Raw genomic sequence first — 14,887 nt, 5'->3', positions numbered from 1 at the left:
TTCATCTTGCTCGTTCCATGTATGAAGATACAATACCACGTTTGAAATAGGCTTACAACTGCAAAACAAAACAGAACTGTAGCATAGCAAAAATTTTTATCCAGTACCTGTACCTTTAAATATTGATAAATACATTCTCTAGTCCTATTCTGGCCACTGTGTATTTATACATTTTAAAACATGTGCATAAATGTATAAATATATACAGGCTAACCTATTTATTAAGCATGGCTAACTGTACAGCTTAACAATAGAATTAATGTCTTACCTTCCGTCTCTATCCCAATCATACACTTCTATTTTAATTGTCCTGAAAAAATAGAAAACACAACCAATTAAAATATATATTAAAATGTACCAGGATTACCTTTAATTGTACTTTAATAGCATATGGGTGTAACAATTGTGCCAAATCCAGAAGGCATAATTTTCTAGTCATTTCTCATGGGGTAGAAAATAGCAAGACACTCAGGTTACTCAACGTACCTTCATAAATTAGAAGTAAAATACAGTGGAAACTAAAGGAACAATGTGAGTTTAACCAATATATTTTTACCTCCAGAAGCTCTGAATTTTCTGTGGGATTTGTTGTTTTTTTTAATAAATGATTTTTTAAACCTAAAGTATTATCAATGTTTTTAAGAACAGTAACTATCTAGGACTTATTGTGAAGGTTTCTTTGGTACATGCCTGGAAAAGGGGTATCTACTGGGGGGTAATAACATCTTACAAAAAAAGTAATACATTTGAGAAGTGTGCAGAGATTGAGAGGGCCTTTATAACACAAAATCATTAAGCAGCAAAGTACAGATGAAAAGCAATGTTCACAATACAAAGCAAATACAAAGTAAAGCACATTTAAAGCAAAAAAAAATTCTAATCTATAAATATTGGTTCCTAAATGAAAGTAAGTATTCCAGAACACAATAAAACTTCAATTTTGTAGACAGTATTAACCTTTCCTAAACACTGTGCAGTGATGGAAAAAAAAGCTGGTGAGATCCACCCAAAATTTTGTGAAGGCATTGTCTGTCTGTGTGTTCAGATGGAAGAATTCGTAGTTCTTTACAGACTGCACTCTTCCCCTCTTAAAATCCCCTCTAGCTCTCAATAGAGGAGGAGGCTGCTTGGCCAACTGACCAAAGAGGACACAAAAGTGCAGCATAACTTTCTTTTTTTTTAATTCCTATAAAGCCAACAGGATAGTTATTTAGTGCTTTCATTGGACTACACTAGTTAACCATCAGATTATACGACATAACCATAACTCTGGTTCCTTGGAATGAAATGGGACAAGCAGCCTGTGCGATGTGGGGAGAACATAACAGACACCGGCTACCAGTTCTTCCCAAACTGCCAGATTGCCCTGGACAGTGTGGGAATACTCATCCTCCTCTTAGTGAGTAAGGAACTGGTGGGCAAGCTGCAAATGGAAGATGAATGTGGAGATGAACTCTTTCCCTATGAGTGAAGTGAACCTCTAAGGACAGCTCTAACTATTTTTGCTTCAGGGATGGCTGGAAACACACAAAAATTTCCCACGTAAAGGATCAATCTTATTTTACATACTTACTTGAAGAGCAGATTTCTTAAAATGCAAATACTATAAAGCATATTATCATCAGCATCAGTAATGAAACAGGAAGCATACCAGGATGGAGACAGTTTACGGTTTTATTTATCTCCCTTTACTAGAGAAAGAGCATATATAAATTCAGCAATTAGTACTAATGAATCCTATCTGGCCTAAAGTGAACTGAACATGGGATAGAAAAATAACACCTCCAGATTTTCTATTTTTTAACCAACAGCTTGCTTACTTCTATTCTTCAGAACAGTTTCACATGAAGTGATTAGGTCTGTGGTATTAATAGATGAGACAGGAATTCAAGCAATGACATTATAATTTGCTTCCACGGAAGCTGCTCCTCATTCTTCCTATGAAATACATTTGAATATGTGTTGAATAATTTTCTTTACAAGGAAGGGACAGTTTTGGGAAAAGGTTGATCGACAGTTGATACTATGTGCACGAACAAATTCATGCCTGGGTTTTCATTTTTTATAATATTACAGAAGAGGCAAAGGATTTGCTTTGTCTGGATGTTTCTCTTTTCAACTCAAATTTAATGTCTCTGACCACACCATTTACTACCTTTTACCCCTCTTCTAGAATTTCAGTTTGGGGTTAAGTCACCTTAGAATGAAAACTGATTATTCTTTGGAATGAAGTCAAGACCAGCTCCAAACCTTCTCTATCCCACCAAGTATCTGACCCGTCAAAGGAAACATTTAATTTGAAGGATCTTCAAATATGTAACTTCATAGAAGCAATTCTTCCTTGAATAGCTCCTCTTTCCTGAAATTTATTTCATACTAAAGGCATTGATCACAGATCTTGAGTTTACCTATTTTGCATGACATGCAAGGTATTAAAAGGACTTTCAAATCTTCAAATACTGGTATTTTACCATTTCTACACTACTATTTTATCTTAAATGGCATGGTTTAAAAAAATCTTTAACTTTAAAAAAAAAAATCAAGGTTAGGGAATGTTTGGGTTTGGATATTTGTGTCTTCAAAACTTTATGCAGAAAATAACAGTGTGTGCTATTTGAGAGCCCAAAACAATTGAATCAAAATTATTTTTTCTATCCAGGCTATTCTGCACTGCCGTTTTTATTTCTGTTTGGTGTTGGGGCTGTTCAGCCTGGAGAAGAGAAGGCTGTGTGGTAACCTTACAGCAGCCTTCCAGTACCTGAAGGGAGCCTACAAGGATGCTGGAAAGGGATTCTTCATCAGGAACTGTAGTGATAGGACAAGGGGTAATGGGTACAAACTTTAACAGGGGAAGTTCAGGTTGGATACAAGGAAGTTCTTTACTTTGATGGTGGTGAGGCACTGGAATGGTTTGCCCAAAGAAGTGGTAAATGCTTCATCCCTGGCAATGTTCAGGTCAGGTTGGATGGGGCTTTGAGAAACCTGGTCCAGTGGAAGATGTCCCTGCCCGTGGCAGGGGGTGGGATCTAGATCATCTTTGATGGTCCCTTCCAACCCAAACTGTTCTATGATACTGTGATTCTATGAGTAAGTATTCTCATGAGAAAAGGAGACTTCGTCCAGACCTGTGACATTCCCTATATGTTTGACATCTTGATTCTGTAATGTGAATGAGAATCATTAAGTAGACTCATGTAGTAGTCATGTCTCAGGCATTCCAGTATGAGAGACGAGAGTAAATGGTCAGAACTTGAATTTCTCAAAAATACCATATGCAGCCATTTTTACTTCTGGCTTTATTTTCAAGAATAATGGAACACAAACCTCATCTTCTTTCCCAAGAAATATTGGTTTCTACCAAAATTTGGTCATTTTCTATGACTGAAGAGCAGCAGGGTGTATTTATGTTTAAGGAAGATATAATGTGATGTACTAGCTGACAGATGAGTTGCCCAGAAACAGAAGCTGTTGGCCGTGACAAAAGCTCTTTTCCTTTGGTATTCATTTTGGAACAGATATTTTCTCTGTACCACAAGACAGAAATGCGATGACAGCGTCCAAGCTGCCCAAATGTTGCTACAAATGAGGAAGGACATGGTTTCACAGATGATATAACTTGAGAGTGAGTAGTTTAGGTTTGATTCTGACTAATGAGAATTGTTTGCTAATCTGGAAGAAGAAACTGGTTTGATCTAAGTTGATCCCTTCCAAATTAAACCATTCTATGATTCTATGATCATACATAAAATAAAGCAAAGATCTGGTAGAATACCCTAAAAAGGTCCATTCCCTCCCAAAATGATAAATTAATACCACTTTCCTGGGGGAAAAAAAAAAAAAAAAAATATCAAAAGTCAACTAGCTTCTGACTTTTTAATAAGCCATTTATAAGACAGAGCTTTATGACTGCGAAAGCACTCTACTTAGTCTAGTGTATATAAGCACTTTCTAGTGTCCTGCTTCTTCATATTGACTACTGAGATTGTCAGTTGATTCAAGAGTTGATTTGTTTATCCTCGGGCATTAGCTAGTAAATTATAAATTCAAGGAATGCTTCCCTGGAAGACTTGGTTTTCATGGTAACCAATTAAAATAATTTTAGTGTCTGTTTCATGGAATAATTAGCTTGATAAAATAATGCAATGGAGTTATGATATGGTAAAATCATGTTGTACTACAGTAACATAAAGTCCACATGAAGGAATGGCAATCATGTATATGGAAGCTGAAAATAAAAGCTGAGGTAGAGAAGCAACTACTTAAATTACAGATTAAAGACACTCACAGGAAAATTATCAATTTAAGCAAAATCTTACTTAAATTCCTTACACGCAGTAATATATTTCAACAAAGGATTTAGCTTCTGCTGCTTGAAACATTAGCTCATGTTTAACAGAATTCAATACTGAACCTTTTTGTATTTTAATCAATAAGATAACATACCTTTTGCCTCTGAAGTACCCAGACAAGTGCATTTTACATCTCTTTTATCTTTCACACAGTTTACATAAAGGTGAACTGAACCTTAGCACACCTATCTACTACATTCAGCTTATGTATTATGCATATTTTTATTCTAGTCTTCAAACATTTTCTTCATGATTTTAAACTAAATATTGCACTCGAGACTGCCAAAAGCATTATGACTAAGTGAAAAATTTATACTTTCTCAGAGTCTTACTTAAAATAATTCCAGTACTCCAGATTTCAAGTAGCAGAGATAGATAAACCACCAGAAATTTAACTGGGTACTTAATATATTAACACCAACACTTGAATGTATTTCAAAAATGTGAATGGTAACAACAGAGCAAGAAGTCATCAATAGGAAGCTAAACACTTTTCATGCTTATATTGCTGTAAGTTAGCATGTCCAGGTTTTAAGGAGTCTAAAAATATCCACCATTCCCCAAATTAACTATTTTGCTTGTTACTGTTGGGGAAGGATTGATTAAAAACATGGTATTATTATGATTATAACCATCCAAAAGTGGATCCTTTTGCATGGGATCACAGAAAACTTCAAATTTGAAGATGACAATTACCTTCTGCATTTCCCATCTACTTACCTTATATATTTTAAACACTTTCATTTATCAGCATCCTCTGACATTACAATGTCACAAAAGGAAGACAGATCACCATTATTTTCCATTGAAACATTATTAAAAATACTGTGCACACTAGGAACAGTGACCACTCTTCAAATTAGTCTTTTAACTGTTAATCACACCATAGAGAGCAAAGCATTTTTTTCCAGAAATCACCACTAACATCTCCTACAGAGTTACTATATTGGCTTTATTTTATTAAATTCTTTAATGCGATGAATGGCTTTGAACACATATTATCCTTTCAAAATTGTGATTAAATAACCTTAACAGCATCAGGAACTGAACTGCATAGAAAAACTCACATGGAAAAAAACACATGAGCTGGGGGGGAAGAATTGTGTATGCTAAGAAAGTTTAACCTAGAGCTTACCGGTCATAGTCTCCATTACACAGTGCTCTGACAGAAATCTTGAAAGCCTGCCACACTGGATTTAATGTATTTTTTATGACTTCAGTTTTGTGGCAGATTGTAAAACTGTAATAAAAAAAAAATAAATTGGAATTTATTTACTTTTTCTTTTGTGTCATCAGACACGGAATCTCTATTCATTTGCACAATGTCCAAATAGAATTTAAGACAACTAAAAAAGAAATGCAGTGACATCAGAGAGGAGGAAGAACTGAGGACAGATGGGGCTGAGACAGATTGCACACCATGGTGCTCAACAACTTTAAACCTAAAATGTTTTTACCCAAAACTTTAGCAAGATTTACAAGTATTCAGTGAGTTATTTCAGGCAAAAGCAGCCTCCATCCTGCTTATTTAAACAGGCCTTGTACAGCCAGGAATCCATCACAGATCCAGAAAGAAAGCGGTCTGGTACAGATTCAGAAATGGAGCCAAGGGTGTCACGGCTTTCTGATTCTTGTTCCCCATTTTATGTCTATGATTTTTTAACCAGGGCTGTCTCAGGTAAAACCTTCAAGGCTCCGTAAGACCCTATGATCACCTTCTCTCAGGCTTTCTCTAAATAATGCAAAATTAAAATACATGTTTTAAATCCTTGCCTTGGGACTGAATTGCTCAAAAGAAAACAGGAGGCAAGGTCACTGGTGAAATCACTACTGAAATTCTACATACAGATGTGACTAAAGCTGTCCTGTAAGGGAATATCTTCTTTATGTTCCAAAGGCCTGTTTTTATCCTGGCTATGGCTCAGAAGACATGCCTGAAGCTGAGACAGAAAAGTGAGCATCCTTCTGACCACTGCTGGATTCAGGAGACCAATAAAGACCCAGTGGCTCAACACTCATGTCTTGGAAGGAAGTGGAAAAGCACGGCACTCAAGGCCAAGAGAAACTGCATATACCAGCACTCTCAGTGAATGCCCAGAGAAATTCCACTAATGACCTTAATGCAACTCACAAAAGAGCCCTAACTCCTCCAGGCTCACAATTTAAGATACTCAGTGCTTATTAAGGAAGTTGTTTCTATAATCTGCCTCCGAGAGGAAAAGAGCAGGGAAGAGACACACAGACCCATACATAGGTTTATGTTAACACCTGTTCCAGCTAAGCTACTCAAACAAGTAATATCATATATGTCTAGCCTGTGGTTTGATAGGAAGTTATATGTGACGACTACCAGCTTCCAAGAAAAACTGCCAGCAGACCTCCCGCGGAAGTAGTATGTTTACCTGAAGTTATCACATCAAGTCTTAGCAGCAGAACAGGACAGATTAATCTACTTTCACAAATTAAAGCATAAATGTAGCAAACAGCCACTTACTTGATTAAAAAAAAAAAAAAACAAACCAAACAAATAAATATCTATTTAAGGTATTTTCAAATTCTATTTCCTAGAAGTCTGACAAAAGATAAAAGATGTTTCCAAATTTGCAGTATCTTTTTATCTAAAACAATTTGTAAGGATTAATATATTCTGCAGCTACAATTTTCTTTGAGAATTCTATTTAACATTAAACGCACACTTTTCCTAGCAAAAGTAACACTATTTTACTATTTTTATTACAATTAATTTTCATAGTGCTCTATATTTATCACACATTTAACTCTTAAAACCCTGAGCCGCAATATTTGATCTATTTGTCATAAATTTTATTCCTGTACTGCATAATTTTATATACTTAAATCCAACAAACATGATAAAAGAAACATTAATCTGACACATAAAAAATTAAAACTATATTACCATCTGCAAATAAGTAAATTGCCTACTGTTTAGCAGCAGAAATACTTAACAGGCATCTACCTGCCATCTTCGTTGCTTCGATGAAATACGAGGAAAGGATCAGATTTGCCAAAAAAGTCCTTCTTGTCTAGTTTGTTCGCACAAAACTGCATTAAAACTGAATCCTGAAATGGGTAATACAGAAAAATTACATACAGCATGCAGTTTATTACACTAAAATAGAAAAGTAAAATTCGCTAATAACCATGTAAATAGAAAACAAAATAATGAGAGTATGTGTCTTCTAGATGCCCTCTACATATTTGCGTTCCTGCCACATCCTTTTAGTGCAGTTTGAGCTGCTGGAACCAAGAATTCTTCTGTAGCAGCTGCAGAGGACAGGTAAATTTCTGCGCTAAACGCCTCAGGACATTTCCATTATTTTCTGACATGCAAAATTGCAGCCTCAAGGAAATAGATGCACAGGCAAGGAAGGCATAATAGAATTAATGTTAGAAACTCCAGTGAGACATGAGTAAGCCTCATCTCTTCAATGACTGGAACCTGCAGCTGTCTGCTCCTGCTGTCTGTAAAGCAAGTGGCTTAGTAGCTTGCTATTAAGAGTCTTAAAGCTTCCAGAAAATGAGCCTGAACATACAAAATACACCCCTTCTGATGACAAACAAGGAGAAAAGTTTCTTTGCTGTGGGCAGGTTAAGTGATAGTCACACACAGTTCATGTCTTTGGGTAGAGTCAAGAACGTGAGGATTATAAATGCAAAGATAAATCTGCAGGCTCACCTGCTAACTGGAGCAGGGTCTGCTGGAAGACTGGTCTACAGGTATAATAGCAGCAAGAGGAAGACTAAGGAAAATATGGGATCAGCACTGAGTGCGGCAGGGGACCAGGTGACAAAGGACATGGAAAAGTGTTTCTCACAGCCTTCTATGCCTTGGCTAGAAAACCAAACGAACATGAACCTCACAGAGTTCCACAGAGGGAAATGCCAAGTACTGCACTTGGAGAGGAATAACCCCACTGCAGGCTGTGGGACACACAGCTAGAAAGCAGCTTTTCAGGAAAGGACTAGCAGGTCTTGGTGGGCACCAAGCTGAACAATGTGCCTTTGGCAACAACGGTGGCAAGTGGCCTCCTGGACTGCATTGGGAGAAGTGCTGACAGAAAGCTGAAGGAAGTGACACAGCACTGGTGAGGCCACTCTAAGGGACTGGACCATGGTAAGAGGCTGACACCTGGAATTATTTAGCCTGAAAAACAGAAGGGATCTTACCAATCTGTATAAACAGCTGCTGGAAAGGAGTAAACAGACTCTGCTTAGTCTATGAAGTGGAAGAACAAGTGGTAGTAAGTGCAAATTGAAGCACAGCAAATTCCATTTAAATACAAGAAAAAAATTTTTTGCTGTGGCTGTGGCAAAACACTGAAACACAGAGACTATGGAGTCTGCTTGGATGCATTCAAAACCCGACTGCACAGAGCCCCAAGTAACCTGCTCTATGAAGAGCAGGAAGGTTGGACTAAGCAATCTCCCAAGGTCTCTTCCAATTTCAGCAATTCAGTGATTCTAAAAATCTTTGCTATTCTGAATACGAGCTATAAATGTTTGGTAAAAAAAAAACGCAGAAGATCAAATGAGAATTATTCAAATTAATGAATAAACCTAGGTAGAAAAATATCTCAATAAAAGTATACAAGAGATGGTGATAGACTGCGTGAGAGGGTGTGCACATGAAAGAGCATGACAGGCAATGCAAAAGAGAGTGCAAGAGAGAGACCGAGTTCCAAATTCTTCACAAGTTCCCTTCACTGATTTTGAACTAGTCATCATGCATGTAAAATCTGAGTGGGGTGAACATGGAAGAACATGTGGACCTTGGAAGGCACCCAGTATTTGCCTTCTTAAAAGGGAAAGAAAAAAACCAAACCTGTTCTGATTATGGATTCTATCACATATTTGTGGTTTTTAAATAGTTTGTTACAACTGGGATAAAAATGCTCATCTTGGAGCATAAACCCAGAATATTGGGAAAAAAAATCCTCACCATGTCTTTCCCCTTCACCAGCCAAATTCCTCACTGCCTTTTAATTATAAGGTTAAAAATCCCAAATTTTACTTTGATGTTCATGTAACGTTCCCTTCCATAATGGAAATATAATTCCATTCCTGAAACAAATAGATCTTTATTAAAAATAATAAAAGTAACGGATTAAAATATGATTGATTACTTGGGCAAATAAAGATTAAAGAGTCATCTAAGAATCAAAACCTTGATCCTGATGCTTTTTTCTGCTGCTTCTACCTAAAACTAAGAGTAATTCATAGGAAAAAGGTACTCTAAATTCTGTATGTCACAAAATGTAAACTTCTACATCACGTCTTTGAGAATCTGGTGCTGCGTAAATCACAAAATCATTATCATTTAATTTTTCAAAAAGTAATGAACACATACTTACTCGACAACAGCCTAGTTCCTCTGCTGTTACTATGACTGTCCCACATTTCTTCCCAGGAATTCCTCTGCAAGAACATACAACTACATCACCTCAGTTCCTTGATATCATTTATGAAAGTTACAGCTCATACAGATAAACACAAGGGAAGCTTTCAAGTCACAAAACTGCTGACATGCTGTGCAATTTCCCTTTTTGACACTTGTCCTGTGTAAAAAAGTTGATTTATCCTAAGTGAATTGGTACACGAGTTGTGTATTTATTCTAACTAGCAAGAAACAAATCAGTTTAATTTTTAAAGGAAATAGCATAAAAAGCTGAATGGGATGAAATGACAATACCAGAATCTTATTTTTTTGCCCTCCCACTGATACTTTATTTAAAGATGACTCTACAACTTACTGATTTGTGAAAAGCACCCTTTTGCAAATTTTCTTTAAACAAAATACCTAAAAAATATTTAAAACTATACACCAGCCTGAAATGTTTATGAAGACACATAATAACCTCACCATATCAGATACAGTAGTTGCAACATAGATTATAATTCACCTAGACAGCCATTAAAATCATGCTGCTGCAACACCAGAAAGCACAAAACAGATCCTTACATAAAGAACTATACAGGAACAGAAAAGCCACACATAATCTGACAGCATTCAGTGCCAGCAGCTTTTTTTTGAGGAGGGAGGGGCGTGGCAGTGGGAAATGCACATACTGAGATGCAACTTTTTGCATGACGCTGTATTATAAATGAGTAGTTTGCAATATCCAAACCTCTATTAGTGTGTCCGTTACCACACACCTTGGGGACTACTTGTAGATCCTCTTTTCCAAAACTAATGCTATTTCTTAGGCTGATTTTTAGTTCAGAGTTTTAGTTCAGATATTGAACATAATTACTGATTTGAATAAAAATACTTTCCAAGAAGACATTTAGGTAAAATTACATTTTAAAATTGTATTTCTTTTTTTCTAAAAGAACTAGAGGGCACTCCTGTTCTTCTGTTAAGACAAGACATTAATATAAACATCTACTTTTGCTCTTATTTTGCTTGTTAATTTCCTTAATTCTTCTGAAATTTTGTACAATGCTCTACAACTCTCATTAAGTGAGATTTAGCTAGACTTACCAAGACTGTGGTATAATAGAGAACTGGTGGGAAAATAGTTCTTAGAAGCAGATAAAAATTAGGAGCAAATCCTGATGCAAATTTCTGCAAGCTCACTGAAACTCCTGTTTAGAAGTTGATTTTTAAGTCTATAAGTGTTGTGGTTTAAGCCCAGCCGTAATTCCGAACCACAGAGCTGTTCTCTCACTCCCCCCCTACCTCCCCCCCCCCCCCCCCCCCCCCGAGGGATGGGGAGGAGAATTGAAAGAATGTAACTCCCACGGGTTGAGATAAGAGCAGTCCAGTAACTAAGGTATAACACAAACCACTGCTGCTGCCACCAATGATAATAATGATAAGGGAAATAACAAGGAAAGAGAATACAACTGCTCACCACCTGCCGACAGATACCCAGCCCGACTGAGCAGTGATCTAAGCCCTTCGGGTAACTGCTCCCACTTTATATACTGGGCATGACGTGCTGTGGTATGGAATACCTCTTTGGCTGGTTTGGGTCAGGTGTCCTGTCTCTGCTTCCTGTCGGCTTCCCCTCCTCCCTGGCAGAGCACAAGACTCACAAAGTCCTTGGTCAGAGTAAACATTACTGAGCAGTAACTAAAACCACCGGTGTTATCAGCGCTGTTCCCAGGCCGAAAGTCAAAAACACAGCACTGCACCAGCTACTAAGCAGAAAAAATGACTGCTACGGCTGAACCCAGGACAATAAGGAACACACAAAGAAATGCTGCTCCTTAGCCACTGCAATCATTTGTCAGTCATCAGAAGTGCACATGACTGCTCTCCTGGACCTCCTCAGTGCTGCATGGTAAATCTGAATTTCACAAGGAAAACAGTGGATAGGGAAACTATTCAAGGTTTGTTGTGAAATTTTAAATGACTATTCATATACACACAAAACTTCTGGCATTCTTCCATTTAATGTGGCATGACATAGAGTACAATCCTTTACGACCGAATCAGAGAACTTTCTCCATACAACAGGAAAAATAATCTGGACATTACAAATATTACATGGTACAATTCACGGTTTTATCAGCTTCTTCAATTCATAAGGTTTTATATCTTCCACTCTTCTACGGGTCAGGAGTGAAAATTACCCATTTTAGCCTCTGTAACAATGGGATATTGAAATTGAAATCTCAGATTTTCAAAAGATAAAAAAGCTGCATTTTTTCTTTTGAACAGTACTTCTTGAAGCTTCAAAAACTTCTGAAATGTTGTAGTAACAGCAGTACGGAAACCACTTACTTGGTAATATTGCCCAACCCCAAGAGATACATATGTCTGCAATTATCATTCTGGAGGACTGGGGAAACTGGAGAGGCAATCCCCTGAAGATATTTAGGTGGGTATGGGTAGGCAAAAAAAAAAGAAAAAGGAATTCTTGGTAGTTGAGTAGATGTGAAAAGTAGATGTGAAAAGTAATATCTAAAAGCAACCTAGGGTAAGCTTCAGCTTCATGTATCTCCAAGGTTCTTAAGGACACATGCCTTATAAAGGAAGGATAATATTGCCACTGATGGCTGGCACAGCAGTGAAATGCTTAACTGAGGATAGCACAGAATTTCTCTACAGAACAGAAAGTTCTCACTATTCAGGAACTAAAAATTCTATCAAATGACCTCTACAGTTTGTGACACTATTAAGTACGATCTTTGAATGCTTGTCTTGAGCCTACAAGCATAAAAGAAGTGCTGGACCATTGCAGACACTAAAGAGTTTGATCTCTTATGAATTCCCTTACAAACTATTCATTAAGGAAAATATCCTCAAGTACAAAGTCAGCACCCTGAAAAAAACTTCAGTGGTCACAGATCAGCCAAATGGCAAGACCTTTAAATAGCAATAATGCCTTCTGAGAATATCAAAATAATTTTAAACTGGTCTTATCACTGCATGAAAATACACTACTTAGAGATTCAGCAATACAGACCAGTTCTTCCCATTGCCACAGAAATATTGACTAATATTACCTTGAAGATGAGCATGTAAGAGTTCCACCTGTTTAAACCAAGAATGCAGTGCCACTGCCCGTCTTCTTTCACTTTCATGAATAACTGGTACTGAGCTGCCATGGAATTGGTTCTATAGCATTGAAGTGACAATACAGAACTTATGTTTAGGCAACCAGTTTCTCAGGGTAAATTTCTGTGGAAACCCTGAGGGTTTGTGGGGTAATAGTAAGGCAATCTGTATTGCATAAGCACTGTCAACTCCAATACTCAGTGCTAGCTATATGACACTCAGATATAGAAAATGTGCCAGTCTAAGTGTGAATAGGGTGCAAACTGAATCAAAGAAAGTAAAATGTGAGGAAGATTTACGTTTCAGTGAGTCTTACTGGTTTCAGAGCTAGAACCTGAAGGTGTTCTACGACAATCATCTCTTTTTGGACAGTATTTGAAGGAGCAAGTAATCTGACTATTAGAGGAATCAAACAGAAAACCATCAAATGCAAGGTCCTCATCAATATATGCATGTCTCTAGATAAGATACAGTCTTGAGGAGTAACTGGTTTAGAGCAAATGATTCCATGACTGAGACTCCACACCTGCAGCACCTAGAGAATTTTGAAAAGCACTCTGAAGACCATTTGGGCTTCAACAAGGATGGAAAGGAACTGGTGATAAAGTTGGAGAAAAATGACAATTTATCTGGGAATTCAAACCTGAGAGGTTAAACAGAGCCTCCAGTTTTGCAAGGTGAAACGGCAATGAGGCAGACGAAGGAACACCTTTCTGATCATTAAAACATTTAGTCGTATCCCTGAATTTACAAAACCTAGCTCTGGCAGTCACAACCACAGATAAGAGGATAAGACAAATATATAGGAAGTCCCAGTTCTGGGGTTCAGATGTTTTTCTATCAATTATGTTCACAGAAAGATGACAGGACAATGAACTTTCCAAAATAGGCCAGCTGGCTCCAGTACAACCTCATTAGCAGGCAATAGCACTAAGATGTGAATAACTAGCATGGAACGCTCATTAAGCTTTGCAATATCTCTGCCTCATCATTAAAGGGAATCCCTACAGGAATGCACTTAGGAGATCCTGAAAGAAACATTGCTCAGTTATGAAAGTGGCTAGCATCTTCTCTCTAGGAAGACAGAACATGAAAATATCTAATTCTGAGCGATGCCTGGGAAGGTAATGCTCTGTTGAGAGAAAAATAAAGCTGTACAATTTCTGGAATTAGAAACATCTGTACCTTGTCCTTTCGTGCTAACAAAACTGAGGCACACAAGGCCAGTCTGAGTAAATCTTACGCATGGAGTTTGTCTTGCGAAGCCATTCAATGAATCTAGTAACCCAATAGGTAAAGAGAGTAAACATTACTGTTAAAATGTCAGGTTCTCCATTTCACCTGCTTTGTATGATCGGATTTACTTTCCAAGTGAAATAATCCCAAGCAAATGTTCATCTCTGTACCTGGCCAGTCTTTAAAATAAAGTGCAACACTAAAGTATGCTCTTGAACAAAACTGCTCATAGTCACAAGGATAACAGGCCAGCACGCTTCCATTCTGGGAACAAGAGTCTTCTATAGCAGACTGCATAGAATTTAAAGCCCTTAATAGTGTCAGAAACAGAAAGGGATGCTCAGGAGACATCTGCATAACTGCCAAGACCAAATAATATTAGGTTCATGCCTCAGATGAGCAATTTGCTGGTGCTTGCAAGACCAATGAAACTTCAAGTCATGCCTGTCATGAAGGCAAAGGAGAAAAATGTGTGTGTACATCTTCACTTTTGTACTCAACCATGAAGGTTAGCAGCAAGGTATTCTTCAGTCTGCCTGACAGACCACTGTCTGTCACCCCTCTAGGCTTGAGATGATTTACCTTTGTTTTAATGAAGAACAAGAGTATCCTAAGGGAATTTTACCTGGTGATATACAATCTGACTTAGAGTTGGTCAGCTCATGACAGCCATGGAGTCTTGAATCTCCTGAGTCTTTTGTAAATGTCCAAAGTAGATAGATCTGAAGTTCAAGCTTTGAGTATTTATAATTTTCATTTCCAAGAAACGTCACAG

General features: G+C 37.4%; 1 protein-coding gene across 3 annotated transcripts in view; it reads right to left on the bottom strand.

Annotated features, from left to right (window-relative positions):
- CPNE8 (copine 8) overlaps positions 1 to 14,887 on the bottom strand; it is a 92,047-nt gene that overhangs the window by 37,408 nt on the left and 39,752 nt on the right. For all 3 annotated transcript variants that reach the window (XM_057417823.1, XM_057417824.1, XM_057417825.1), the window contains exons 7-10: positions 9,722 to 9,785; positions 7,327 to 7,430; positions 5,485 to 5,589; positions 269 to 310 (exon numbers count right to left, since the gene is read on the bottom strand). In XM_057417823.1, coding sequence (XP_057273806.1) covers positions 269 to 310; positions 5,485 to 5,589; positions 7,327 to 7,430; positions 9,722 to 9,785 — 315 coding nt within the window. The remainder of the gene's footprint in view (positions 1 to 268; positions 311 to 5,484; positions 5,590 to 7,326; positions 7,431 to 9,721; positions 9,786 to 14,887) is intronic.

This window comes from Pezoporus wallicus, unplaced genomic scaffold, assembly GCF_028554395.1.
Source record: "Pezoporus wallicus isolate ANWC-B61680 ecotype Strahan unplaced genomic scaffold, APGP_CSIRO_Pwel_v1 contig_5542, whole genome shotgun sequence".
In the NCBI taxonomy this organism is placed as follows: Eukaryota; Metazoa; Chordata; class Aves; order Psittaciformes; family Psittacidae; genus Pezoporus; species Pezoporus wallicus.
This window is presented reverse-complemented; position numbering and strand designations above follow the sequence as displayed.